This window comes from Silurus meridionalis, chromosome 22 (genome assembly GCF_014805685.1).
Source record: "Silurus meridionalis isolate SWU-2019-XX chromosome 22, ASM1480568v1, whole genome shotgun sequence".
Classification (NCBI taxonomy): domain Eukaryota; kingdom Metazoa; phylum Chordata; class Actinopteri; order Siluriformes; family Siluridae; genus Silurus; species Silurus meridionalis.
Window position 1 is genome coordinate 14,331,273 of NC_060905.1, and position 27,118 is coordinate 14,358,390.

At 38.7% G+C, this 27,118-nt stretch overlaps 2 protein-coding genes across 3 annotated transcripts; both read left to right on the plus strand.

The window, feature by feature from the left end:
- The first annotated feature begins 2,386 nt into the window (after positions 1-2,386).
- Positions 2,387-10,964, plus strand: LOC124375927 (tissue alpha-L-fucosidase-like). The gene is made up of 8 exons (XM_046834729.1): positions 2,387-3,128; positions 4,306-4,440; positions 5,517-5,654; positions 5,833-5,938; positions 6,045-6,245; positions 6,880-7,070; positions 9,304-9,403; positions 10,626-10,964. The coding sequence occupies exons 1-8, from the start codon at positions 2,788-2,790 to the stop codon at positions 10,755-10,757; spliced, it is 1,344 nt and encodes a 447-aa protein (XP_046690685.1). The 5' UTR covers positions 2,387-2,787; the 3' UTR covers positions 10,758-10,964.
- A 351-nt stretch (positions 10,965-11,315) lies between these two features.
- On the plus strand, positions 11,316-26,816 carry gmpr (guanosine monophosphate reductase). Of its 2 annotated transcripts, none has more exons than XM_046835471.1 (9): positions 11,316-11,703; positions 19,034-19,153; positions 21,556-21,639; positions 21,814-21,987; positions 22,080-22,161; positions 22,320-22,426; positions 24,264-24,306; positions 24,397-24,556; positions 25,903-26,816. In XM_046835471.1, the coding sequence occupies exons 1-9, from the start codon at positions 11,617-11,619 to the stop codon at positions 26,081-26,083; spliced, it is 1,038 nt and encodes a 345-aa protein (XP_046691427.1). In that variant the 5' UTR covers positions 11,316-11,616; the 3' UTR covers positions 26,084-26,816. The 2 variants fall into 2 exon arrangements, with proteins under 2 accessions (XP_046691427.1, XP_046691428.1); XM_046835472.1 differs by lacking the exon at positions 11,316-11,703 and adding an exon at positions 15,469-15,492.
- Positions 26,817-27,118: the final 302 nt, after the last annotated feature.

Genomic DNA, 27,118 nt, shown 5'->3' on the forward strand with positions numbered 1-27,118 from the left:
ACACAGTGAAACGAAATGGTGTTCTTCCAGGACCGAGGTGCTACATTCTTAGTTAAAACAAAATAGCACATAAGTAACTTAAACTAATGGACCAATACACAGGATCTTAAATGAAGTGCATGTGTGCACACAACACAAGAATACTGAAACCAGGGCTAAATGTGAGAGACTACAAATAAACTGTCCATATAATCATATACTGTCTATACACTATATAGACAAAAGTATTGGGACACCTGAATTTCCCCAGACATATTTGGTTCTTTTCCAAACTGAAGGCACACAATTGTATAGAGTGTCTAAGACGCAATAGGAAGTAGGACATTTTCTTAAATTTTCACTTGAACTAGGAGACCCAAACCTGTTCCAGCATGGTGCAGCCCTTGGAATGAATGTGAACGTTTATCTCAACTACATCAATACCGGGGTTTACTAACACCCTTGTGTCTGAATGAGCACAAATCTCCACAAACACACTCCAAAATCTAGTGGATATTTTCCCTGAAAAGAGGAGGAATTACAAGAGCCGATTTGGGACTAAATGCGGAACGTGATGCTCAAAAAGCACATACCACACTTATGACAAGGTGTCTGCAAACCTTTGGCAGTATAGTGTATAAATTGTAAGAAAATCAAAAGAAGCAGATTTGTGATGATTTTTTTTTTTTGTGATGTTCCCAATTAGAATTGTTTGTCACAGTTCTGGGGCTGAAATCATCCTGAATCATTTTTCTCAATTAAATACAAATTTTGCACTTTATCATGTTAAATGAGAAGAAATCAGCCATCAAGGTGATTTAATTTTTAACACATTCATTCAAAGTCATATCAATATATCAATTTTTTTTTTTATTTAAATACAAATAAAACAAATCGCTTGAACAAATTGCCCCAGTATGGATTTACTCTTGCTAGCTGCCTTATTTTGTGACGTAGTTTTGTGTGTGTAGCTGAATGAAATCACTGTGTTAGAGAGTGGGGTGATCACCTGACAGTGCACAACACACACACACACACCTGACTCGGACTTACGTAAATACAGTATCATTGTTAACGCAGCCCCGTGTTCCTGAACGTTTCTACAATGTAAATTGGGATGTTTTTATGAGTGTTTTAATGTTTAATAAGCCTTTAATGACATTTAATGACAAGTTTCTGTCAATTTGGGACCTGAACTGTAACAATCATCAAACTCACGAGGAGAACTGTTAAAGCAGGAATGAGAAGTATGACCAAAGTTCGTTTTTTATTTTTTTTTATACAGCTTTCATTTTAATTTGTTTATATATAACATTTACTGTATTCTCACCTGTGAATGTTGAAAGGTTGAACATTTCTATAAAATTAACATAATAAATGCTGACCTTTAATCCTGTCTACTGTCATTACTTGGATTTTTTTTCTTCTTCAAGTAATACTAGCACTGGTGAAATTTCCTTGTGTTCCTGCAATCCTTAAATCAGGCGGAAAAGCACACAGGTCAATTGCTTCAGATTTTCAATGTTATATGATTAGTCAAGTCAAGTTTATTTCTATAGCGATATTCACAACGGACATTGTCTCAAAGCAGCTTTACAGAATTTAACAGTTAAGGTGAATGATGTGTATTTATCCCTAATTAGCAGCCATGGTGAATGTGGCAAAGAAAAACTCCCTTAGATGTTATGAGGAAGAAACCTTGAGAGGAACCAGACTCAAAAGGGGAACCCATCCTCATTTGAGTGACAAGTGAAAGTTATACTAATGGACAAACTTTATAGACACGAATTCATTATATACACAATATGGAAAGTTTGTGGACACCCGAGCATAAGATTCATATGTGCTTATTGAAAATCACATTCCACATTTAGTCCCCATGTTCTAATCTCCTATCTTCTGGGATGATGTACTAGATTTTGAAGTGTGTTTGTGGAGATTTGTGTTCATTCAGCCATGAGGGTGTTAATAAAGTCAGGTACTGATGTAGGTGAGGAGGCCTGGGGTGCAGTCAGTCTTCTATAGCAGGCCACTCCTGGAACTGGTTTGGGCCTCCCAATCCAAACAATTGTGTGCCTCCAACTTAAAACTACTTATGCTAGAAATATCAGATGTCCCTCTACTATTGTTTATATAGTGTAGCTACAAGCTGTGTACATTTGTGGGACACTGTAACGTTCAGGACAAATACCTACTTTCAATATGTAAAATTTTTCAATTAATTCTAAAATATGGTTTAGGTCACACAACATTCGGGACATTATTGTACACACCTAAAGGTGTTATTGATATTTGAATATTTCTTTAAAATAACTTTATTTATTATGTATATTTATATTACATTATACAGCCACTCGATTGGTTTTAGTTTTGTTGTCAAACGGGTGAGTGCATAGTGTAAACCTGCTGTCTTTACTAAATATAAGTAATACATATCACAATTATTGAAGAAATATTACAATTAAAGTTATAGACACAAATAATAAAGGGTTCTGCATCCTTCATGTTCACTAGAATGTGTATAATTATTGCTGAATAACGCTGCTGAATTGCTGAATGCGTAAAAGCGGCGCAGTAATGATGCGCAAAAAGCGCCCAGGTGATCAGGTGACCAAACCGAAAAAAAACCCCAATCATATGACCGGCACGCGGTAAAAGACAATGAAACCTGCCAAGTCCGTGTATAAAATCCTGTAAAGGGGATGTGTGATTATCTCAGCTGGTTTTAAGGCGGAAGTTTACTTGCATCGAGCGTTTACAGGACGTAGTCAAGTCTGCACTCATTCGCACCCGTCACCGCGCTGAACGATGCACTTGGCGGTGCTGTTATTGTGCGCCGTATGCGTCGCTTGTGTGAGCGGAGCCCGATACACTCCGGACTGGAAGAGTCTGGACGCAAGACCTCTGCCTGAATGGTACGACCAGGCGAAGTTCGGGCTCTTCGTTCACTGGGGTGTGTTTTCAGTGCCGGCGTTCGGCAGCGAGTGGTTCTGGTGGTACTGGCAGGGTTCACTGAGTCCTGAGTACATTGCCTTTATGTTGAAGAACTATCCTCCGGGATTCTCCTACGCCGAGTTCGCGCCGCAGTTCAACGCGCAGTTTTTCCAGCCGGACGACTGGGCGGAAGTGTTCGAGGCTTCCGGGGCCAAGTGAGTGATCCATGAGTTTATAAATCATCTGAAAAACTGAACCACTCGCCGTCAATTCAATGCTTTAACTTCTCATATTTTACCACTGATCAGTAGTTTTTGTGATGTATAATATATATATTTTTTCATTTTCTCAAATTATTTTGGCATTATTTTTTTTATCCAAATAAAACTTCGTTCAATTAAACAATCATCAGTTTGCATACGTCATATCCGCTTATAATCGTTTGTTTTGCACCTGCCAATTTTAGACGAGGGGCGTGGCCAAATCTAGTGTTCCATGAAGCAGCACCTTTTTTTAAAAATGTTGAACTCATTAACACTGGACCTGAAGTCCAAAGAGGCCATGCATTATAATATATTGTTTTGGTTTTCTCGTGATCTTGATACAATAATAGTTTTCTCGTTATCATGGCGTCCCACAATGGTTTGTGGAGAGAAACAATGGTCCCACATGCTCTTATTTCTCATTACACCAAAACAATTAAATACCGACCACAAGGAAACAATGTTTGTCAAGATCACGAGAAAATCAAGTTGTAAAAATGAGAAAACAAGAAACAAAAAATATAATGCATGGCCTCTTAAGATCTCCATAGGCCTGAGAACTTGGTGTCTTGAGAAGGTATACAAGTGTGTTGAGAATGTCTTGGCCATGTTACACAAGAGTTGCACAACATTTGAAGGATGTCCTCTGTGCATGAGGGGAAAAATGAACGCTTTTTTTAAGCAAAAAATCTTCATACTTGGTTTCTATCCTACATTTGTTTATTATATAAAAAAATAACGCCTTTTGATTACAGAAAAATGCATTGAAAGCCTTTTTTTTTAAATGGGTTTAAGGTTGCGATAGACTTTGGAACCTGGAGCCAGACAGCAATGCGTGTGCTTATGAAGAAATTACATAAATCCTGTAGAGGATGTCATGAAGTGCTAAAAGGCTAGTCAAAGCTATATATAGTAAAAGTAAAATTCTGGGCCTAACACACCTTGTGGGAGAACTTGGTGTGTTGGTTCAAGTGTGTTATCAGGTAAATATGCAATCAAGGTTTGTTCTGAACCAGGATCACAAAGCACTGATCAGTAACATGACTGGAAAATAGTTTGTTTTAGTTTACTACAGTAATATATCCTTGTCCTCGCTGTACTGTTTCTGAGCTTGTGTTATGCCGCACAGGTACGTTGTTTTCACTACAAAACACCACGAAGGTTTCACTAACTGGGGATCGTCGACGTCATGGAACTGGAACTCGGTTGATAACGGGCCACACAGGGACCTGGTCGGCGAGCTGGGGACTGCAATACGGAAAAGGTGTGTCTCAAAATTCTTTTGCTTTCTTGTATGTTTATACAAAATGTATACCACTGTGGTGTTAAATGATCAATTCTGATTGACCAGTTCATCAGTTGCAACACAATTTTTTCAAAGTTTTTTTAAATTAATTAATACATTTTTTTATATAATTTATTATTTCTATTAGTAACAACTCAATCACAGGGACTTCTGGGGACTCCACATAAACAGTGTGTGCAGGTGTTAAGAAACCGTCTCAAAATTCTTCAGGACAAAGAGGCTTTGCGGTTGGTGTTTTTTTTGGAACAGGACCATCAGCATTTTTTTGTCTTACTTAAAAGAGAGGCGGGTGAGGAACTGTTTATAGGCGCAACAGTCAAAGCAGAAACTCTATTTGTTATAAAGGTGTGTCCACTTTATAACGAGAGAGAAATTGAGACAGGATTGTCTTTAATAAATAATACAGATAATCACTGATAATAAATATCATCTATGCTAGGGCGCATTACTCGAGTGCAGAATTAATCAATGCATGTTTAATTCGGAGTTACCCAAATGAGGATGAGGTTCTCCTGTTGAATCTGGTTCCTCTTAAGGTTTCTTCCTCATAACATCTCATGCAGTTTTTCCTGGTTCACTCATTAGGAATAAATGTATAGGGACTAATTTATAATGCTTAAATTTATATAAGCATTCTATTTACACTATGTTGCCAAATGTTTGCGGACATTCGGTCGTTAGTTTGAAATGTGCTTTTTGAGCATTGCATTCCAAATTTAGTCCCATTTGCTCTTATAATTACCTCCGTTCTTCTGGAAAGATGTTCCACTTGTGGAGATTTGTGCTCTTTCAGCCACAAGGGTGTCAGCAAAGTCGGGTACTGGTGTAGGTGAGGTGAGGGGGCCTGGTGTTAATTCTCAGAGTCTCTAGCAGGAGATCTTTCACGCCAGCCCTGGCAAAGCATATCTTCATGGAGTTTGCTTTGCGCACAGGGGCATTGTCATGATAGAACAGGGTCTCCTAGTTCAAGTGAAGGGAAATTTCATGCAAAGTAGGTCTACTCATATATTTGCATGTTTTCTGAATTCTTGTAGGTCTCTGCACTATGGAATCTACCACTCCTTGTATGAATGGTTCAACCCCCTGTATCTAAAAGATAAGCAGTCCGGGTTTAAGACCCAGGAATTTGTTTTTAGCAAAACCTTACCCGAGCTCGTCGACCTTGTCATGAGGTAAGCTGGATCAGTCACACACGTTCATCACATGAAGTTTTTATAATGGTTGTAAAACACTAAATCAAACCTTCACCAGAAGCCAAACAAATAAGAGGCATTTCCACGTGCCTGTGCTGAATTTTTTTCACTTTTTTTTTTTTGTCATGTCATTGCTGATTACTGCCTTTTTTTCCAGGTACAAGCCAGAGCTGATCTGGTCAGATGGGGATTGGGAAGCGCCTGACACTTACTGGAACTCCACTGAATTCTTATCTTGGCTTTACAATGACAGTCCAGTCAAGGTGTGATCATTTTGGGTGTATTCTGTGTAGGAAATAGTCATTTGTAGATGATCTGTAAAAATGATCTTCCATGTTCTTATGGACCTTTTTTATGCTGTCTCTGCAGGATGTCATTGTGGTGAATGACCGATGGGGGAACGGGACGTACTGTAAACATGGCGGCTACTACAACTGCGCCGATAAGTTCACTCCATCCACAATGCCCAAGCACAAATGGGAGAAATGTAATTCGATAGACACAGTGTCCTGGGGTTATCGTAGGAACATGAAGCTCCATGATTTGATGGATCTGCCTACCATTATAAAGGTGAACTGTCTTGCCGATGAACAACAAATTAATCAAATTATATAATTATTTAAGGAAAACCAAAACATAATCTATAAAATTGAGACTTATTTTTTATGGCCTGCCCCGTAGCCTGGTGGTTACGTGGTCAGTTACGGAGCTCAACGAGGCTAAAATGCTGTGACTCGAATACTGCTGGTATTGTTGGTGGTATCTTCTAACTGACTTAGTTGGTTGAAGCCCCTGTCTTGTAAATAGGAGGTCCTGGGTTTAAATCCCAGCTGTGCTGCCACTGTTGGGCCCTACAGCAAAACCCTTATTCCTCAGAATTATCTCATTCATACAATTGAGCAACTAAGTCGCTCTGTATACGAGCGTCTGCAAATTCTGCCGATAACAGGAACCATCTTGTATTCTGCACGTTCCACAACGTTCCATGTAACTATACGCTAATTACAAAAAAAAGACGTTGACGCTGTCATTCAGTGATCATTTATAAAAATTTTACTCCTTACCAAGCTGCCGAAGTATAAAAAGAAAACACTTCATGACACGCTGTTAATGATCAACTTCAGGGTCACGTCTTGCCATGTTTTATTCCTTATCAGAGGCTGTGTAGGAGCGCATTTCCTTATCGCACTTCTCTCCACTACAGGATCTTGTCTTCACTGTAGCCTATGGAGGGAACTACCTGCTGAATATCGGCCCTACGTCTGATGGGATCATCCCGACCATGTTCGAGGAGCGTCTCCGTGGTGTTGGCGCCTGGCTGAAGGTTAACGGTGAGGCAATCTACGCCACGACGCCTTGGAGAATTCAGGCTGAGAATGCCACTGTGCCAGTCTGGTGAGTTTTCTTTTTTCCTTCTTCCTTTTTCCATTCATTCATTTATTATTTTGTTTTATTTGACCCTATTGGTCAAATCTTAAATTCGCTGTTCTACGTGTTAAATCATTTTAAACAGGTCTTAATTTTCCAATGTCCATGTGCTGCTGCCTCTGATGCTCATTGAAATGCTCATGCAGCACTTTAGAATGTATTTATTTTATTTTTTAAGTTCTTTTTCTTTCGCTAATCCAAACATAATTCTCTGTATTACGACAACAAAAGACAACGTATTTGTGTGTGTGTTTAATTTTGTGATATAGGTCTTAAATATTCTTCTTAATGATCTTAAAAAGGTCTTTAAAAGTCTTAAATTTGACTTGGTAAAACCTGCAGAAACGCTGCCTTCAGTATAAGACTAATTCAGCATCGCTGTTTCAAGGAGATGATGCAGGAGGTCATTCATATTAATAATATGCACTATTATTCATCTGTGTGCTGGGACAGTAATACGTACTAGAATCTGTGTCTAGAATGATCTCATTTGATAATAATAATAATATATATATATATATATATATATATATATATATATATATATATATATATATATATATATATATATATATATATATATATATATATATAATATATATATACACAATATAATTTTTTTTTTTTTTTTTTTTGTTGCATAGAGTTGCATTCTGTTTTACTGCACTGATTCTACTTGTCATATTATTGCCCTTGTACAGCTGAACGACTGTAGTCGCTCTGTTGGTTTGCTGCACATCCGTTGTACCATACCTGCTGTTTTACACCTTTTGCATCATTCATTACACCAACCATTTATCTTCCCTGAGGGGTTTATACTCCAGGGTTGCACTGCCATGTTCAGTGTGTATATGTAAGGACTAATCAACAGCTCCAGCAGGTTGCTGTAACACGATTTTCATGCAGGACGCAGAAGGGGAATAAACACTCCACACGATCGTGGAGACAAGCCACCCTGCTGAAGTAGAACAGTTCTGTATTATCTCGCTTAAGTCATTTGACAGCTTTTGGTGTTTGCAGTGCATAACTGACAGAATGGATAACAATAGATTGAATTTTATGACTCTTATATAGTGTGTGTTTTGCAGTTAAAGAGCTGCTGTTTTAATTTACATACACTGCGGTTTAAAAAAAACATAATTTCCATACTTGCAACAGGTTCAGCTAATTATTAACATAATTAACAATTATGAACAAACCCCTCTTTATACAACATAGGATGTTGGATCTGAAGTTCTTGATCAAATTTCAGCTTTACCGAGTTGCCACTGCTGGGCCCCTGAGCAAGGCCCTTGAGCCCTTAAGTGCTCAGGTGTATAAATGATATAATTGTAGGTAACGGTAAATGTTTTTGCAATTTGTTTTTAAATAATTATTAATCTACATCGGGTGACTGTGCAAATTCGCCCGAAAATTAGGCATACTTGGGCGTTCTGCGCTTGCGTGAGGTAACAATCTCTCTTATACCAGCAGGTGGCAGTAGTCTGGTTCTCTACTAACAGAGAACCAGAATAGCTAGAACTGTAAAAAAAAAAAAAAAAAACAGAACACACTTTTTTGTCATTTTTTTTTTTTTTTTTTTTTCCTTCATTTGCTAAGCTAATTAGCCAATCGGATTATCTTTCTCACCAAAGAGCTACAGGCTGATTTGTTGGTGAGCCGAAACATTTTTCAGCATTTTTGTTATTTTTAATTCCTTACTCCAGGTTTTGCATTTTGTTCGTACCTGCTCTAACATCGTAGTCAGGGTTTTCAGTACGCTGGTGAGACCTTATTAACTAGACTTTAATGTAGAAAAAAAAACTTGCACTGTTATATATTGGTTTTTCTGTAACACGACAAGCAGCTTCTTTTCTCTTGTTATTATTAATAGCTTTTAAAGAGAACACAGGCTGTGGAACAAATGTCTATAGCTGTTTGAGTGTAACGACACAAGACGTAACCTGATCACTCTCGTTCCTTAACGTTACATACAGTTCAAGCGAATAATAGCATGTACTGTAATGCACACAAATAAACTAATGTAACCGTTGTCTTATCCTTGCTGCCTGGTTTTATTTTTAAGTTACAGTAACTTCACGTCAGACATCAGGCCACGAGGCTGTACGAAAACCATTAAATACAGTGTGCTGTGTGTATCTCCCAGGATAGGAAGACATGCTTTAGGATTAAATGAGGCTTCCTGTTTGTTTTTCCACAGGTACACTTCCAAAGGCAAAACTGTGTATGCTATCTTTCACACACAACCGCACCAGTACTCATTTCAGCTCGGCTCTCCTGTAACCACAGACTCAACTGTGGTGAGTATTACTGAATCCTTTGCCTTTATGTTAAACCTACATGACATTAGAAAAAAGTCTTTTTTTTTTTTTTAAATTAAAAAAAATAAAAAATAAATATATATATATATATATATATATATATATATATATATATATATATATATATATATATATATATATATTACGACCAATGTATACGGTGTATATACACTATATAGACAAAAGTATTAGGACACCTGACCTTTCCAGCCATATGTAGTTCTTCCCTGAACTAGTTACCACAAAGTTGGGCCACACAATTGTATAGTGTGTCTTTGGATGCACTTAGCATTCAGTTTTCCCTTCACTTGAATAGAAGACTCAAACCAGTTCTAGCATGATAGTGTTCCTGCACACAAAGCCAGCTCCATGAAGATGCTATAGAGCTCTGACCTCAACCCTACAGAACAACTTTGGGATGAATTGGAACGCCGACTGCACCCCCAGACCTCCTCAACCAAAATCAGTACCCGAGTTTACAAACGCCCCTGTGGCTAAATGAGCTCAGATCTCTATAAGCACATCCTGGTGTTTACGAAATGTAGTGGAACATCTTCCAAGAAAAGTTGAGATTATTGTAAAAACAAAAGGGGGGATGTTCAGAAAACACATGCCAATCTTATGCTCCAGTGTATACAAACTTTAGACCATATAGTGTGTGTGTGTGTGTGTGTGTGTGTGTGTGTGTGTGTGTGTGTGTGTGTGTGTGTGTGTGTGTGTGTGTGTGTGTGTGTGTGTGTGTGTGTGGGTTTGGTGTATTTTGATGACACCTTAGTGATGCCTTATTAAAGTAATTTATAATGAAGATCTTGCTTTGTTTGGGAACGCTGTCAGAGAAAAGAAATTTATTATAATAATAATAATAATAACTGGAACTTTGATTTAATGGGTTTGTCATCAAACAGGCACATTATTAAGATTTAAGGGTGAAAAATCACGAAATGACAAAAATACGAATGATTATTTGAGCCTAAAATAAGGCCATGTTTTTTTTTTTAAATGACTGGTCGAGGAAAATCAAAATCAGCTCAATTATTGTATATTCTGGTTCAGGCATGCTCTTTAGGATTGTGATGAATTTATTTAATAGGGAAGCTGGAAATCAGAAGGAAACCACTGTTAACTCTGCAGTTCTAATGTGTCAAAAAGTACATTCTGGTCAAATTGGGATTAGTCTGACAGTTCTTTATTTTTTTTTTAGGTGACACTGTTGGGAACCTCTGAGCCATTAAAATGGGCTCCTCTGCATTCATCCGGACTCATCATGCTGCTGCCCGAGCTGCCGTGCAATGCTGCCGGGGCGTGGGCCATCAAACTGGACGGAGTTGCTTAATGTACTGTGTAGTGTGGCGCATAGGAGGGAGGGGTTTTAGGTGATTTTTTTTTTCTTCACACTGTCGATCGTGCCTTAATGTTTTGCCTTTAAAATTTTTTACAAATTCATTACTTTTTTTTTTATTTGATTTTATATATGCACTGTATACAAATCACTGAATTACTGAATCTGTGGCAAATAAATTCATTTTGTTCATTTATAAAACTGACTAAATCTTATTATTATAATTATTATTACTACCCAGACTCCCCCCCCCTTATATTAACTCACCTGTCACATCAAATTGTGACTATAAATGAACAGTTTATCTTTGAACATTTACATAACATCAAATCCTTTTCAAGCTTTAAAAAAAAAAGAGATAAGCATGAAGATTGGACAAAATCAATCCCCATCATCTTTGTTCATCCTCTTCTGTTTCATTTCCCTCTTTTCCCCATCCCCCAGATTCCCCAGGGGGCGGTCTGAAAGGCTAGCAGGAGTTCTGCCTGTGTGCTTTTGCGCATACTGCAGTGCTGAGCCGCAGTGTGTGTGTGTGTGTGTGTGTGTACACGAATTTGTGTTTATGTGTGTCAGCTGGCCAGACGGGAAATGCGCCTGCCTCGGCTGCTGCTACTGCACACTGTAAGAGGAGAGCAGAGAAGAGAGAGAGCAGGGACGAAGCAGGGAGTGAGGAAACTAGTGGTAGAGAATGGCCTTTGCCAAATAAAGCAATGGGGGCCTGGGGTGGGATGGCTCTTATCACGCTATAAATACGCTGGGCTTCTGCCGATTCGGGTTTGGTGCCTGGAGCTGTGTAGCAGCAAGAGCACCGGCCCAGCTCAGGAGAATCTCATCCACACTCAGGCCTTCAGCCATGCCCCGAGTGGACTCCGACCTCAAACTGGACTTTAAAGACGTCCTGTTGAGACCAAAGAGGAGCAGCCTAAAGAGCAGGTCTGAGGTAAGATCAGAAGTGTGTGTGTGAGGTAAATGTGTGAAAGTGGAATTTCTGTCTTGGGAGTATAGTAGTGCTGACCTTGCAGAGGTCAAATGCCTTTATTTAGGCCCATATTTAGTGTTCTGTAAGAGGCTGCTTTCGATCAGGGTGTTTGATCTCGATATGACGTGTGTCTATTGACTGTTTTCATTTCCTTCAGTATGTCTTGTTGATGCAACCTGAATCCGGCCCAGATAATACCCCCAAAGGGAGAGGTGACTTATGGTGACAACTGCTCACACTAAGGTAGAGCAACAGGAGCTGAGCTACGTGCTGAAAATGTTTAAAAATAGGCCTGTGTTCTTAATGGCTCTGGAAATAGATTCCACTGTGGTCCGGTTGCTCTTTAACGCTGTCTGCTTTAAGCGGATGTCTGAGATACACCCACAATCCAGTGCGCCATGAAGCACTATAAGAGTTCAGATGTTGGTGCTTTCCTTGATGTCTACACGCCAGGCAACTGAGCTGAGCTAGTCTTACATGGCAATTTCTAAATATATCTTTCCACTCAATGATTCTTTGAAATCAAATAAAACGGTCACGTCCGAGTTACAGTCGAAGTCTCGAAAAACTTTAATTTCTCCATTTTAGGCCACATTTGGATTCTTTTAATAATGTTTAATAACGGAAAAGAGGCAATGCTGCAACATTGATTGTGCTACATTATCTATGGGTCCACCCCAGCTATTGATCTCGTGCATGAGAGAGCTTTGCATTCCCTGCAGGATGACGTCAAAGGTCGGCAGATCACGTTCTGGCAGATTTGATTGTCTAATGGCAGACAATCCGAGACATGGATCATTTATGAGGCTATTTTTTATAAAAGGGAGTTGCAGTTGAGGCTTTGAACCATGCCAGAACCACAGCACAGAATCCTCTAAATAGACTCTGTTTTTAATGAAAAACTATTCTCTTCTTCCTCTTTATATCATTATTATTATTTATTTTATTTATTAAATTACACACTTTGAGTGGTTAGCAGTGGCCAGTTATCCAACACAACAGGCGAATGGTTTAATGGAAGATTTACAAACAAATCCAAGGTGAGTAAGAATCAAACACTGACACAGTCGGTTGCTGGAAAGTGTAGTCCTTGGTGGTCATATTCGTCGTCTGGGTGTTCTGGATTTGTAGTGGCTGCCTCGAATCAAGTTTGCCTCACAGAAAAAACATGTTTAGCCATATTTTTGTGTTAATTCTTTTTTTTTTTTTAAAACCACAAAATCATTTCAAAAATATCCAAAAGAGGTTCATATATGACATCATATGATTTTGATAAGATACTCAGATCATTATAATGGCACACAATATTAATCTAAAAATCAACTGATTATTATCCGCTGATGACATTTAACATGTTTCACCTACATGATTGGTGATTGGTAGGCCTATATACCAGATGTCTAAGTGTTTTTTGCTATTATTTTGATTCAAGCTGCTTTATATATACGGAAATGGTTGAGGTAATCTTATTATTTGTGCAATTAAAAATCTGAAATAAGAACAAAGCAAATAACAAGCATATGTGTGTGTGCATGTGTTCATGGCCATAACCAGCTATCTTTCTGCAATTCAACACGGCACATACTTGATATGGATAAAATAATTGATTTTTTCCAGCCTTAGGTGGTTCTTCTCCAAAATGGAACCACAAAGGTGAAGGCACACATTTGTAAAGGATGTCTTTGTATGTGGTATTACATTTTCATTTCAATTGAAGACTCGAACCTGTTCCAGCATGACTGCGTCTGTGGACAAAGCCAGCTCAATAAAGATATGCTGTAAGTGGAAGATCTCCTGCTATAGAGCTCTGACCTCATCCCTACTGAACACCACTGAAATGAATATGAACACTGACTGCACCCCCAGACCTCCTCACCTCACCTACATCAGTACCTGAGTTTACTAACACTCTTTTGGCTGAATGAAATCTAGGGGTAAAGATTAGTTCAAAGATTTTTGTGTTAATTTTTCCACTTTTAAAATAACACACACAAAGTTCATTATTAGCTCTTGTATTGACAGCATGGTATCATGTAAAATATTCCACATACATATAGATTACATTGTTAGTACTGCATTGTAGTAAAAAAAAGAACTTGTGTGTGTGTGTACATGTAGAATTTAAAGAGAGAAAGCAGGAGGCATCAAGTTACAAGCAGGGACTAGTTCAGTACTCCAGTTGCTACTGTAAATGATTCAGCACAAAGTTCATTTAAATGATAAAATAATCAGTGTTTTCACTACAAATCATTGACAATTCAGGACATTTTCCTAAAAACAGCATGTTTTACATAAAATGTGCATACTACGTTTGTGCTTTTACAAGCACCTTTAGATACACTAACTGAAATAAAAAGAGCTCAGTGACCACCATGTAATAATAATAATAATAATAATAATAATAATAATAATAACATATACACTTTGTGATGAAGTCACTGAGATGATTCTTGTGGTTAATGAAATAAATGTTTATTACACTACACTAGATGATAATTACATCTAATGTGTTTCTCCTACAAAAGAAAGACATAACACCCTCTTTTTATACATGTATTATTCAGTGTTTTACTGTTTTAACATCATAAAAATGTTCCTAAAATACAAAAAAAAAAATTACAAAAGGAATAAGAAGCTAAGCTCAAAGTTGCTTTATTTATATATATTTTATTCATGGACTCATACTGTTGTTAATAGACAGTAGTTTGTAATCATTAACGTGTAGATTATTTTGTTTCTATTTTCTGAAGTTAAGTAAAGTAAGTAAGTAGAGCAGCTAGTACATGTTTGGACCTAAAGTCCTCAGATTTTGGCATTTATAATAGAGTAGAATAACCTTTATTTGTCACATATACAGTAAAGCACAGTAAAATTTCTTTCTTTACATATCCCGGCTTGTTCAGAAAGTGGGGTCAGTGCGCAGGGTGCACAGAGGGTTAAGGGCTTAGCTTTCGGTCTAAGAGTGGCAGCCTGGCGATACAGGGGTTTGGACCCCCCGACCTTTTAAGGAAGTCAGCACCTTAACCACTGAGCTATCGTCTTCCTTTCTTTTGTTTTTTTTTTACTAATTTATGTAAAACCATTTCGTATGCAAATAATCCTGTCCATTCAGGAAATATGCAAATTAATTTATGGCATTAACTAAAAAAGTTATATTTCTCTCTCTCTCTCTCTCTCTCTCTCTCTCTCTCTCTCTCTATATATATATATATATATATATATACAGTGAGGAAAATAAGTATTTGAACACCCTGCTATTTTGCAAGTTCTCCCACTTAGAAATCATGGAGGGGTCTGAAATTGTCATCGCAGGTGCATGTCCACTGTGAGAGACATAATCTAAAAAAAAAATCCAGAAATCACAATGTATGATTTTTTAACTATTTATTTGTATGATACAGCTGCAAATAAGTATTTAAACACCTGAGAAAGTCAATGTTAATATTTGGTACTGTAGCCTTTTTTTGTTTGCAATTACAGAGGTCAAACGTTTCCTGTAGTTTTTCACCAGGTTTGCACACACTGCAGGAGGGATTTTTCAATCCGCTGGTGTATAAAGTCCTGACTCTCACTCTTTATAAAGATAAGAATCAGCAGGCAGAAGGCAGTAAGAAGTTTGGGGTTAATGTGGATGAGACAGAGGGAGTCAGTAATGAGAACATGACTGAGAACAGACACATTCCTGATCATCATCATCTTTTCTCTGCTTGTGTTCTATATGTGGATCTTCAGCCTGGACACATTCATTAGGTAACAACATTTTTAATTAGTTTTGTATTAATATATATATATATATATATATATATATATATATATATATATATATATATATATATATATATTTTTTTTTTTTTTTTTCCCTGTCAAAAATAAAATTATTTTAAACGACACGAATTTTTTTCCTTTCTTTACTTATATATAAAATAAATAAATTAACTTCAGATAAAAATATTTTTAATCAGTAAACTTTAGTTTTATTTCTGAGTCTCAAATCAAGCACCAAAATCCGCCATGATTCTCACAATTTACCCTCTGGGTGGCGTTTTGTGGGTTTTTCCCTAATAATGGCGACACAAACTGTCCACACGTCTCTGCACTGATACAGCCTTTATATTTAATCACATGCTGTACATATGATACATGTTAAACACCTCCAAGCTGCCAGTTTTGGGCACCTGAGCAAGCTCTTAACTCACTACTGCTCATTTAGTAAATGAGATCATTAAGAGTCGATCGGGATAAACACTTCCAACAGGAAGGGGCTATATCTTGCTATCTTTGTCTCTCTATTTTCTCCAACTAATTGTCTCTGTCTCACTGTATATGTCTCTCTCTTGCTGTCTCTCTATTTGTTTCTCACTCTTTCTAAAGCTGTGTCTGTGTATGTGTCTCTTTGTCTTTGTCTCTGTCTTTCCTGCTTATTTACATGTCTAACAAAGTTTTGAAGTAATGTCATTAGTGATCTATGATGAAAGACTTCCCTGGTTCGATTCTTACCTCTAGTTTCATATTGAACATTATAAGAAGTTTTTAAAAACAGAACAATGACTGATCATTAAAATTGGTTGCTGGCAAATCATGGTATATCAGTGGTGCAGGTGTTGGAGATGTGGTTCTTGTACCTGAGTCACTTCTCATAGACTTACTGAGAGAATGTACAGGAAGGAGAAGTTTTGACCCTCTACCATCATGATCTAAGAGAAAACGCTGGTCTCCTAACTATAGAAAAGCCAAGAGTCCAATAAGCAAAGGCTTGTTTGCCTCTCCTGTGTTGGTGTAATGGTCAGTGAAGTGGTCGCTGCTATCTGAGTCACCCGGTTCGGTTCCTACCCCTTAGCTTTCCTTTAAATTGTTTAAAAAGTTTTTAAAAAGAACCAAAAAAGGTCCTAAAAATCAGGTTCTTGCAGGAGATCCTGTGGCTCAATTGGAAGAGCTTTACCTCTGGATTGAGAGGTTGCCGGTTCAAACCCCGGCCAGGGCTCCAAGTTAAGAGTGTGGAAGGTTCGGGTGGCCGTAGTAAGGAAGGTGTCAGAAATGGCTGCGTGGAAGGTTGGCTGTGGTTTCGGAGGGCGTATCCTGAAGCAGGGGGGCAATATCCGGGCATCTGCCCCCCCGGTGTCTGAGTAGCTGAAAACAGGGGGTTATGAAGCAAAAACGTTCAAAAAAGTATCGACTTAGTTTTGCATATATAGGGAAAAGTTCTGCCAAAAACCTATCACCCTCACTTTTTCTGAGGCTGTGAAGCAGCCAGTATTTACAGCCTTTGTTTAGGGTCAACTACCTCATTGCTCACCAGACACTACTTGCCACAAAGCTTACCCAGTGTGGGGACAAGCCAGATTCGAACCAGCAACCTCTGAGCGCAGAGGTAAGGCTTTTATCACAAAGCCATCAAGTCCCACAACACACCTTCTTTTTTTGGGGGGTTTATTGTTTGTTTCAGGCTTCAAAGCAAGAAATTCAGACCAGACAGAAACACAGAAAGCAGGATTCGAACCCTGAACCCCACCAACAGCGAAATACCAGTCTTAACCCACTAAACCATCGGGAAGGACCAGCTGTGACGATTGTTTAGAGCAGGTCTATGTTTTCTTCGAAACCATCAACACAAGAATATGATGCTAAAGACAGACATAGGAAGCAAAACCATGACGTGACTAGCAGGGACAAAGCAGGATTCGAACCCTGATTCACACAATTAGGAAGGCACCAGCATTAACCCACTGAACCATCAGGAAGGACAAGCTGGAAGGCTTGTTTAGAGCAGGTCTATCTTTCTTTTTAACCCATCAAAACAAGAATATGAAGATGTAGGAATCAGGAATTTAACCTACCTCATGACTAGCAGACAGAAAGCCAAGTTTTTGAACCCTGACCACCAACATTAGCAAAGTACCAGCCTTAATCCACTAAGCCATCAGAATAAAACAGGATGGGAAGCTTGATTAGAGCAGGTCTATCATTCTTTTCAAACCATCAACACAAGAATTTAACGCTAAAGAAAGATGTAGGAAGCGAATATAGATGAACCCACATTGTAAATAACAGGAAGAAAGCAAGATTCGAACCATGATCCCCACCACCAGCAAGATACCAACCTTAACCCATTGATCCATTGGTGAGGACAGGCTAGGAACCTTATTTAGAGCAGGTCTATCTTTCTTTTCAACCCATTAAAAACAAAAATATATCGCTAAAGAAAGATGTAGGAAGTGAATCCTGATCATGACTGGCAGACAGAAACAGGATTCGAACCCTGAACCCAACCAAAAGCAAGAAACCTGATTTAACCCACTGAACCATCAGGGAAGACAGGCCAGGAAGGTTGTTTAGAGCAGGTCTATCTACCTTCAAACCTTCAACACAAGAATATAAAGCTAAAGAAAGATTTAGTAGGCAGGAACATAACCTACATCGCAACTAGCAGGCAGAAAGCAGGATTTAAACCCTGATCCTCACCATCAGCGAGGCACCAGCCTTAACCCACTGAACCATGGAAGAGATCAGACTGGGAAGCATGTTTAGATGAGGCACAAGCCTTAAACCACTGAGCGACCGCTGCTGAAAAGCATGTGTGCTTTTTGGAGGGTTCATACTTTGTTTCATGCCAGTGCAGTAAGAAAGAAGGCATGTAGGACTGGCTTTGAAACCTTATCACCAGCGTGGACTATATTAAGGACCATGTTCAGGCACAAGCCTTAACCCACTGAGCTACCACAGAAGTGCCTTTTTTTGGTGGAGTTATCTTTCATTAAAGACCAGGAAATCAATAAATTAATCCAACACAGAAAGGACAGAATTGAAATGTTTTCAGAGTGGACAAGGTCCAGAAGTTTTATTTACCAACACAGCAACCAGCTCAACCAGGAATCAAACTCTCAAACTCATCCTCGTGGGGACCCTGACATTAACCCACTAGGCTATCACATCTATCTATCTATCTATCTATCTATCTATCTATCTATCTATCTATCTATCTATCTATCTATCTATCTATCTATCTATCTATCTATCTATCTATCTATCTATCTAATGATGTGAGGTCCAGTTAACAGCTAAAACAGGTAGAAGTAATAACTACTTTTTACTTAAGTACATGTCAGAGCCAAAACTTCTTTACTTTCACTTAAGTAAAAAAGTTTAATCAGTACTTCAACTTTTACCCGAGTATTTTAAAACATGAGTATCTGTACTTCTACTTAAGTAAAGGATGTGTGTACTTTTGCCACCTCTGGTCTACGGGCATGTGTCCTTGTACTAATGCAGTTGCCCTTGTTTTGCTTCTGTGTAGGTGGACCTGCAGAGGACTTTCACATTCCGCAACTCAAAGCAGACGTACAATGGCATCCCGATCATCGTTGCTAACATGGACACCACAGGTACTTTTGAAATGGCCCAGGTAATGAGCAAGGTGAGCATCCTCTGTGTCACAGACAGTACTGTAAGTAATGAAACATGCTTTCTGTCTATTTTAGCACTTGATACAGCTGAGTACTTTGTAGGACCAAGCGAAGTAAAATTGAAATTGTAAAAAAAATCATTCTGAATGTGATATAAACTTTTTCTAATATCTTGCATATAATATACTTTTTCTAACACACCTTTGTAACACATTCTTTCTGATATGGCAGTGTTTTTTGCTAATCCTTCTTAACATAGTGTTTGTTAGAAATCTGCCAGTTGTCACACACAGCCTCTAGATCAGCTCTGTAGACAGATATACACCATACGGACAAAAGTATTGGGACACCTGACTTTTCTGGGCAAATGTGGAATTTCCCCAAAATGTTGCCACAAAGTTTAGGGCAGACAGTTGTATAGGATGCCTTTGGATGTAGTAGAATTACATTTTTCCTTCACTTGAACGAGGGAACCCAAACCTGTTCCAGCATGAAAATGCCTCTATGCACAAATCCAGCCCCATGAAGATATGCTTTACATAGGTTGACGTGGAAGAAGGTTGAAGGTTGAAGTCTCCTCAAACAACATTAATACCTGACTTTACTAACACCTTTGTGTCTGAATGACCACAAATCTCAACAAGTACACTCCAAAATCAAATCTTTTTTATAGAGGTGTAAAGGTTATTATAACAAGAAACTGGGAACTACAGTGAGGAAAATAAGTATTTAAACACCCTGCTATTTTGCAAGTTCTCACACTTAGAAATCATGGAGGGGTCTGAAATTGTCATCATAGGTGCATGTCCACTGTGAGAGACATAATCTAAAAAAAAAATCCAGAAATCACAATATATGATTTTTAAACTATATATTTGTATGATACAGCTGCAAATAAGTATTTGAACACCTGTTTATCAGCTAGAATTCTGACCCTCAAAGACCTGTTAGTCTGCCTTTAAAATGTCCACCTCCACTACATTTATTATCCTAGAATAGATGCACCTGTTTGAGGTCGTTAGCTGCATAAAGACACCTGTCCACCCCATACAATCAATAAGAATCCAACTACTAACATGGTCAAGACCAAAGAGCTGTCCAAAGACACTAGAGACAAAATTGTACACCTCCACAAGGCTGGAAAGGGCTACGGGGAAATTGCCAAGCAGCTTGGTGAAAAAAGGTCCGCTGTTGGACCAATCATCAGAAAATGGAAGAAGCTAAACATGACTGTCTATCTCCCTCGGACTGGATCTCCATGCAAGATCTCACCTCGTGGGGTCTCAGTGATCCTAAGGAAGGTGAGAAATCAGCCCAGAACTACACGGGAGGAGCTGGTCAATGACCTGAAAAGAGCTGGGACCACCGTTTCCAAGGTTACTGTTGGTAATACACTAAGACGTCATGGTTTGAAATCATGCATGGCACGGAAGGCTCCCCTGCTTAAACCAGCACATGTCCAGGCACGTCTTAAGTTTGCCAATGACCATTTGGATGATCCAGAGGAGTCATGGGAGAAAGTCATGTGGTCAGATGAGACCAAAATAGAACTTTTGGGTCATAATTCCACTAAACGTGTTTGGAGGAAGAAGAATGATGAGTACCATCCCAAGAACACCATCCCTACTGTGAAGCATGGGGTGGTAGCATCATCTTTGGGGTGTTTTTCTGCACATGGGACAGGGCGACTGCACTGTATTAAGGAGAGGATGACCGGGGCCATGTATTGCGAGATTTTGAGGAACAACCTCCTTCCCTCAGTTAGAGCATTGAAGATGGGTCGAGGCTGGGTCTTCCAACATGACAATGACCCGAAGCACACAGCCAGGATAACCAAGGAGTGGCTCTGTAAGAAGCATATCAAGGTTCTGGCATGGCCTAGCCAGTCTCCAGACCTAAACCCAATAGAGAATCTTTGAGGAGCTCAAACTCCATGTTTCTCAGCGACAGGCCAGAAACCTGACTGATCTAGAGAAGATCTGTGTGGAGGAGTGGGCCAAAATCCCTCCTGCAGTGTGTGCAAACCTGGTGAAAAACTACAGGAAACGTTTGACCTCTGTAATTGCAAACAAAGGCTACAGTACCGAATATTAACATTGACTTTCTCAGGTGTTCAAATAGTTATTTGCAGCTGTATCATACAAATAAATAGTTAAAAAATCATACATTGTGATTTCTGGATTTTTTTTTTTTAGATTATGTCTCTCACAGTGGACATGCACCTACGATGACAATTTCAGACCCCTCCATGATTTCTAATTTTCCTCACTGTACATATGGATTCAGATGTTTAAAAAGCCACAAACCTTTTCTCGACATAGTGTGTATATATCTATAATGAGAATTGTGGATCCATTGTGTGTACCTGTGTTTGTTTCTGAACTTTTCTGCTTTCTTCATTTTTTCCCCCCAGCATACTCTTTTTACTACCATCCACAAGCATTACACACTGGAGGACTGGAAGACGTTTGCATCCAATCATCCAGAGTGCCTAGAGGTAACGTAGCGAAATCTAGCATGTGCCAATGACAGCGTGATTGAGCTTTTGAGATCTTTTGAGATCTATAGTCACAAGCCAGGCAATGCATTAAATTGATTCAGGCATGGTAGGAGAAGTTCTGTTTACTGGATCGCCTAATGACGATCAAATGTGTCACGTATTTTCTTTCAGCATGTCGCTGCAAGTTCAGGCAGTGGGCAGGCAGATCTGGAGAAACTGTGCAGCATCCTGGAAGCCATTCCACTCATTAAATACATCTGCCTGGATGTGGCCAATGGATATTCCGAGCACTTTGTGGAATTCGTCAAAACAGTCCGGGGAAAGTTCCCTAACCACACCATTATGGTAAAAAAGCCAAGTCAATACTTTCCTGAGCATAAAACACAGCCATCACCTGTTTTCAAATCGAATGATTCATGTCTTTCTGGACCCAACAGGCTGGTAATGTGGTGACAGGAGAGATGGTAGAGGAGCTCATTCTGTCTGGAGCTGACATCATCAAAGTGGGCATCGGACCAGGTGTGTGCCATGTCTTCTTTTCTTTTCCGCAATTAATAACCTAAAGACAACAAACTTATAAATCTGTTCAGCAACATGTAATCAAAGTAATCTATAAATAGCTCACAAGATCATCATGAATGCAGACATGAATTATAAAAAAAACCCTTTGTACCCAGGTTCTGTGTGCACCACCCGCATCAAGACCGGGGTGGGCTACCCTCAGCTGAGCGCTGTTATTGAGTGTGCGGACTCTGCTCACGGGCTCAAAGGACACATCATTTCTGTGAGCATGATTACACCTTTCATGTGACTTGTAGTGATGGGAAGATCAGATCATTTTAGTGACTTGGTTCTTTGAATCTCCTTCCTCAAAATTCAATCATTTAGTTCATTTGATGAAAAATAATAGCAAATTCATTACATTACATTTTCAATAAGCAGATCCCCAACACGTCTACATACATGAACTTTAACTATAGTTCCAACAATGAAAAAAATCATAATGCAGCTAAGGACAAATGATGATAAACTAGAATGAGTAGCTTCACCTCTCATATCATCTGGTCCATGTCGTTAGTACTTATGTCACGTAATTGTCCTATTATTATTGTAACAATAATGTCAAGATTTAGAAAAAAAAAACAACCAAAAAAACCCGATTTGTTGCATTGTGTAGAGTGTAGAGTCACGTGATGTGATAAAAGAACGACGGACCAGATGAACTCAATTCTGTTTCTTGTGTAATGCACTGCATAGTGTATATAGGAGTCACGTGACTCTAACAAAATCCAAGAGTCGAAAGATGAACTACTCAATTTTGTTTTTTGTACATAACCCACTGAGTTTTTGCGATGCTTTGCTCATGCGCGTCCAGGAGAAAAAATTTCTCGTTCCTGTACGACCCATCACTAGCTTGACCATGGCTGGCTTTCAAAGTCGCAATTACTTCATTTGACCATAAGAGGGCAGCATCTAGCTTTCTTTTCTTTATTCAGAGAACTACACCATATCATAAAGTCCAAGAAATAAAATCCACCCTGAGCAATACGTTGGCGGAATTTTTATTTTTTATTTTTTTTTTAATAAAGAGAAATATGGGTTGATTTATCAACTTTTTCGTCAATTTGTTTATATATTTTCACACTGTTTCCTACCCACAATGCCCTTTGACTACCTGCAATGATAGTGATAATAATTAAGTTCAGTTTTATTTATATATTGCTTTTAACAGCCTTATGGTTACATGTGATGAGAACTTCATACAGAAGTAGGGCATCAAGATGGATAAAAGAAGTTCAGAAAACAGATGGGGGATTTAGCGCTTGTTTCCTGTCTACCTAACAAAAAATGATGCAGTAACTCGGTATCAGACATAACATTATAACCATATGACCATATGCCAAAACAGTATTGACTCACTAAGCATTAACAACATTAACTTCTTCAGCAATTTGAGCTACATGAGCTCGTCTGTTGGATCGGACCACACTTTCCTTTACTTTCCACATGTATCAATGAGCCTCAGCCGCCCGTGACCCTGTCGCCCGTTCACTACTGTTCCCTCCTTGGAACACTTTTGATAGACACTGACCATTGCAGCCCAGGAACATCCCACAAGAGCTGCAGTTTTGGGGATGCTCTGACCCAGTTTTCTAGACGTCACAATTTGGCCCTTGTCAAACTCGCTCCTTACACTTGCCCATTTTTCCTGCTTCTAACACATCAACTTTCAGGACAAAATGTTCACTTGCTGCTTAATATATCCCACAAACTAATAAGTGCTATTATGAAGAGATAATCAGTAGGTCATAGGATGTCATGAGTACATAGCTTGTGTAGGGAAAATGCAAATGCAGCAGCAACCAGGAAATTAGCACCAGAATCATAGAGCATAAATATTATAGTATACGAATATTAAAGGTGTTTCAAGGTGAAATTTTTTCTCAAAGGTCAGAGGATTGGAGTCTGTTAATATTTAGGATAATGATGATAATAATAACTAATATTTATTGATATATTTGTTTGCTTGTTTTTGTTTTTGGAAAGATCTTTCCATTTCAGATTCAATAAACCTCATTTCTATTACCTGAAAATAGTATATCAAGTTGTTCCCTTTTCAGGATGGAGGCTGCAGTTGCCCAGGGGATGTTGCCAAGGCTTTTGGTAAGTTCTTCTCTCAGTTAATTTTCATAATAAAACAAATGATCATATGTGAGTTTGCTCTGATTTCCTGTCTCCTTGGTGATCTTGCAGGCGCAGGGGCAGATTTCGTCATGCTAGGAGGAATGTTAGCGGGCCACGATCAGTGTGCCGGTGAAGTCATTGAAAAGGATGGAAAGAAGTTTAAGCTGTTCTATGGCATGAGCTCCGACACAGCCATGAAGAAACATGTTGGTGGTGTGGCAGAATACAGGTGAAAAAAACTTTGTATTATTGAACTGATTTTTTACTTTTCTGGCCACCAGATCCAGTGTGATTTTAGTAATCGCAATAGAATTGGCTACACACATTTTTGCTTTCTCTTTTATGAGAAAACAAACAATGACAATGTATTGTTGAAGCAATAGTAGATCGGAAAAAGCTTACAGCAATAAATTCTTAGAGTTCTTGTCTTGTAAAAAGTGTGTAAACGTAGTTGTACCAATCAAAGATGCCCTTTTCTGTGTAAGTTGGTGCGTCTTGCTGTTGTTTAATGATGAAATACCAGGTTCTCTAACCACAGCCAGACGTTTGGCTCATGAGACTGGGTGAACTGGTGTCAAAGTGCATGTCTGAAACCGCATTCTAACTACATGGTGGACTTATTTGAGAAATCTACCACTTTGTAAGCATGTAATGTCCAGTGCATTTATAAAATCCCACCATGTACTGTCAAAGTATGTAAAGAATATCCAGAATGCACTCATAATTTTGAATCTTGGAACCTTGTATGAGACAGTAAAAAGGATAAAGTATAGGCTAGAAAATTACCTCAATAAACATGAGGTAAAAACTTTTCTCTCTAACCTGTTGACAACTTTAAAGTAATAAACAGATCGAGAATATGATTTCAATTCATAAATGTGTTCCTATAAGTTTCCCCCTAATGATCCAGCCAGCAATAGAAAGAAGGAAATCTCTCTGAGATTATAGGCGGAAGAAACCTTAAGAGGCACCTGAATTAGAAAGGAACCCATCCTCATCTGGGTGCCATTGAAGATCCATTCATTATAGTTTGACCATGAAGTCTATTTTTTTCACTGATGGAGACTTGAGTGCAGTACTGTTCATATTCATTGTACTCCAATTCTCTCTCCATGTTCCTGGTACCATCTATAATAATCTCATGTATCTTCAGCGTGTCCATGAAAAGCCATCCTCAGTAGCGAGTGGTTTCCAAATGGTGGAATCCACCCTAGAATAGGGCATCGGCTGTTGATATAGAGGAGTCAGGTCGAATCACTCGCAACCAAGTACCACGCCACCATATGCACCATAAACATATTGCTCAATGTGCTCACAGAGTTTAATAGTCGTTTTTAATTTTGTTAAACCAATTAGATTGCAGTTTAAGTGATTCTGAAGCTTGTGGCCAGAAAAGTGTACAGTGAACTATTTTATTTGCAGTTATTCATTTACATTTGTGTAATTGAGGGTCAAAATAATTGGATTTGATCTCTTAATATTCCATCCCCATCCCTTGAACACTCATCTAAATATAATTTTTCTTACTTTCCATTGATTTCATTAAAGCCCTGATGCTGATTTGTGTCTCTGTAGGGCCTCTGAGGGCCGGACTGTGCAGGTGGCATATAAAGGCGACGTAGAGGACACCATCAGAGACATCCTGGGTGGCCTGCGCTCCACTTGCACATATGTAGGAGCCGCCAAACTCAAAGAGCTCAGCCGCAGGACCACGTTTATCAGAGTTACACAGCAATCGAGTCAAATGTTCACCTAAAGCCATTAAATTCAATCAACCAAACAAAGCGAACGTAGCACTCAGAGCAGTAGGGTAAACGCATTTGGTGACATATTTCTACATGCAACAGTACCTCATTGGGTCAGATTCATGCATGTACCCTGGGTACACATGGTTGCTGACTTCATATACGTGTTTATTCATACAGGGAGATCATTTTATTTTGCTCAGGAGCCATGCTCTAGCGCTTGAGAAAAACAGCTCATGTGACAGCAGGAGCATGAGTCAGCCCATTGTTAATATAAACCTTTAAGCTCTATATATATATATATATATATATAGAGGGGTGCAGTTATGAGTTCCAAATATGAAGGTTGAAATAGAGCATCAACAAAATGAGCCTTTGGGGGAAAAAAATTGAATTTGTGAATTTATTTATTCAAACTATGCAACTGTTACCACTGAAAGGATATGAGACAACATGAGGCACAATAAATAAGAGGACAGCCAGTTCTCTTCTCATACAGTAAGAATACTATGTTGCCTGTGCGAAACCTTTTTTTAATGCTAATATTGGTGTATGGTGTAACTTGATTGGAACAGAGACTGGTGCATAGCATACTGTACCATTTTTCTTAGCCTGCTTCTTGGATGTACACTGTTTTTTTGACAGGATGTAGCTGCAGACCAGAGGAATGTGAACGGCTACAGTACCTAATGTCCTGCTAGTGTCACACTGTAACTTATGGAGAAATAAAGGGATCTGAATGAACTCTTTGAGAATGTCTTAACTCTTTAGGAGCTCAGGTTTCCGATAATAGAACCCAAATTGTATCTATAATCTCTCTGACCACCATTTCACAGATGAGACACAACATTTCCAGCCATATGCAGTTCTTCCCCAAACTCTTACCACACATTTAAAGGTGATCAACTGTATAGGATGTCTTTGTATATGGTATTTGGCATTACTAATACCTTTGTGGTTGAATGAGAACAAATCTCCACAAGCACACTCCAAAATCTAGTAAATCCAAATCCCAAAATCGCAGAAGAGAGTAGGCTATTATATGA

Coding starts and splice junctions, on each gene's coding strand:
- LOC124375927 (XM_046834729.1), top strand. CDS start 2,788: ATGCACTTGGCGGTGCTGTTATTGTGCGCCGTATGCGTCGCTTGTGTG. Junction 6,246..6,879: donor ATCTGCCTACCATTATAAAG/GTGAACTGTCTT, acceptor TCTCCACTACAG/GATCTTGTCTTCACTGTAGC. Junction 7,071..9,303: donor AATGCCACTGTGCCAGTCTG/GTGAGTTTTCTT, acceptor GTTTTTCCACAG/GTACACTTCCAAAGGCAAAA.
- gmpr (XM_046835471.1), top strand. CDS start 11,617: ATGCCCCGAGTGGACTCCGACCTCAAACTGGACTTTAAAGACGTCCTG. Junction 22,162..22,319: donor CAAAGTGGGCATCGGACCAG/GTGTGTGCCATG, acceptor CTTTGTACCCAG/GTTCTGTGTGCACCACCCGC. Junction 24,307..24,396: donor GGATGTTGCCAAGGCTTTTG/GTAAGTTCTTCT, acceptor GTGATCTTGCAG/GCGCAGGGGCAGATTTCGTC.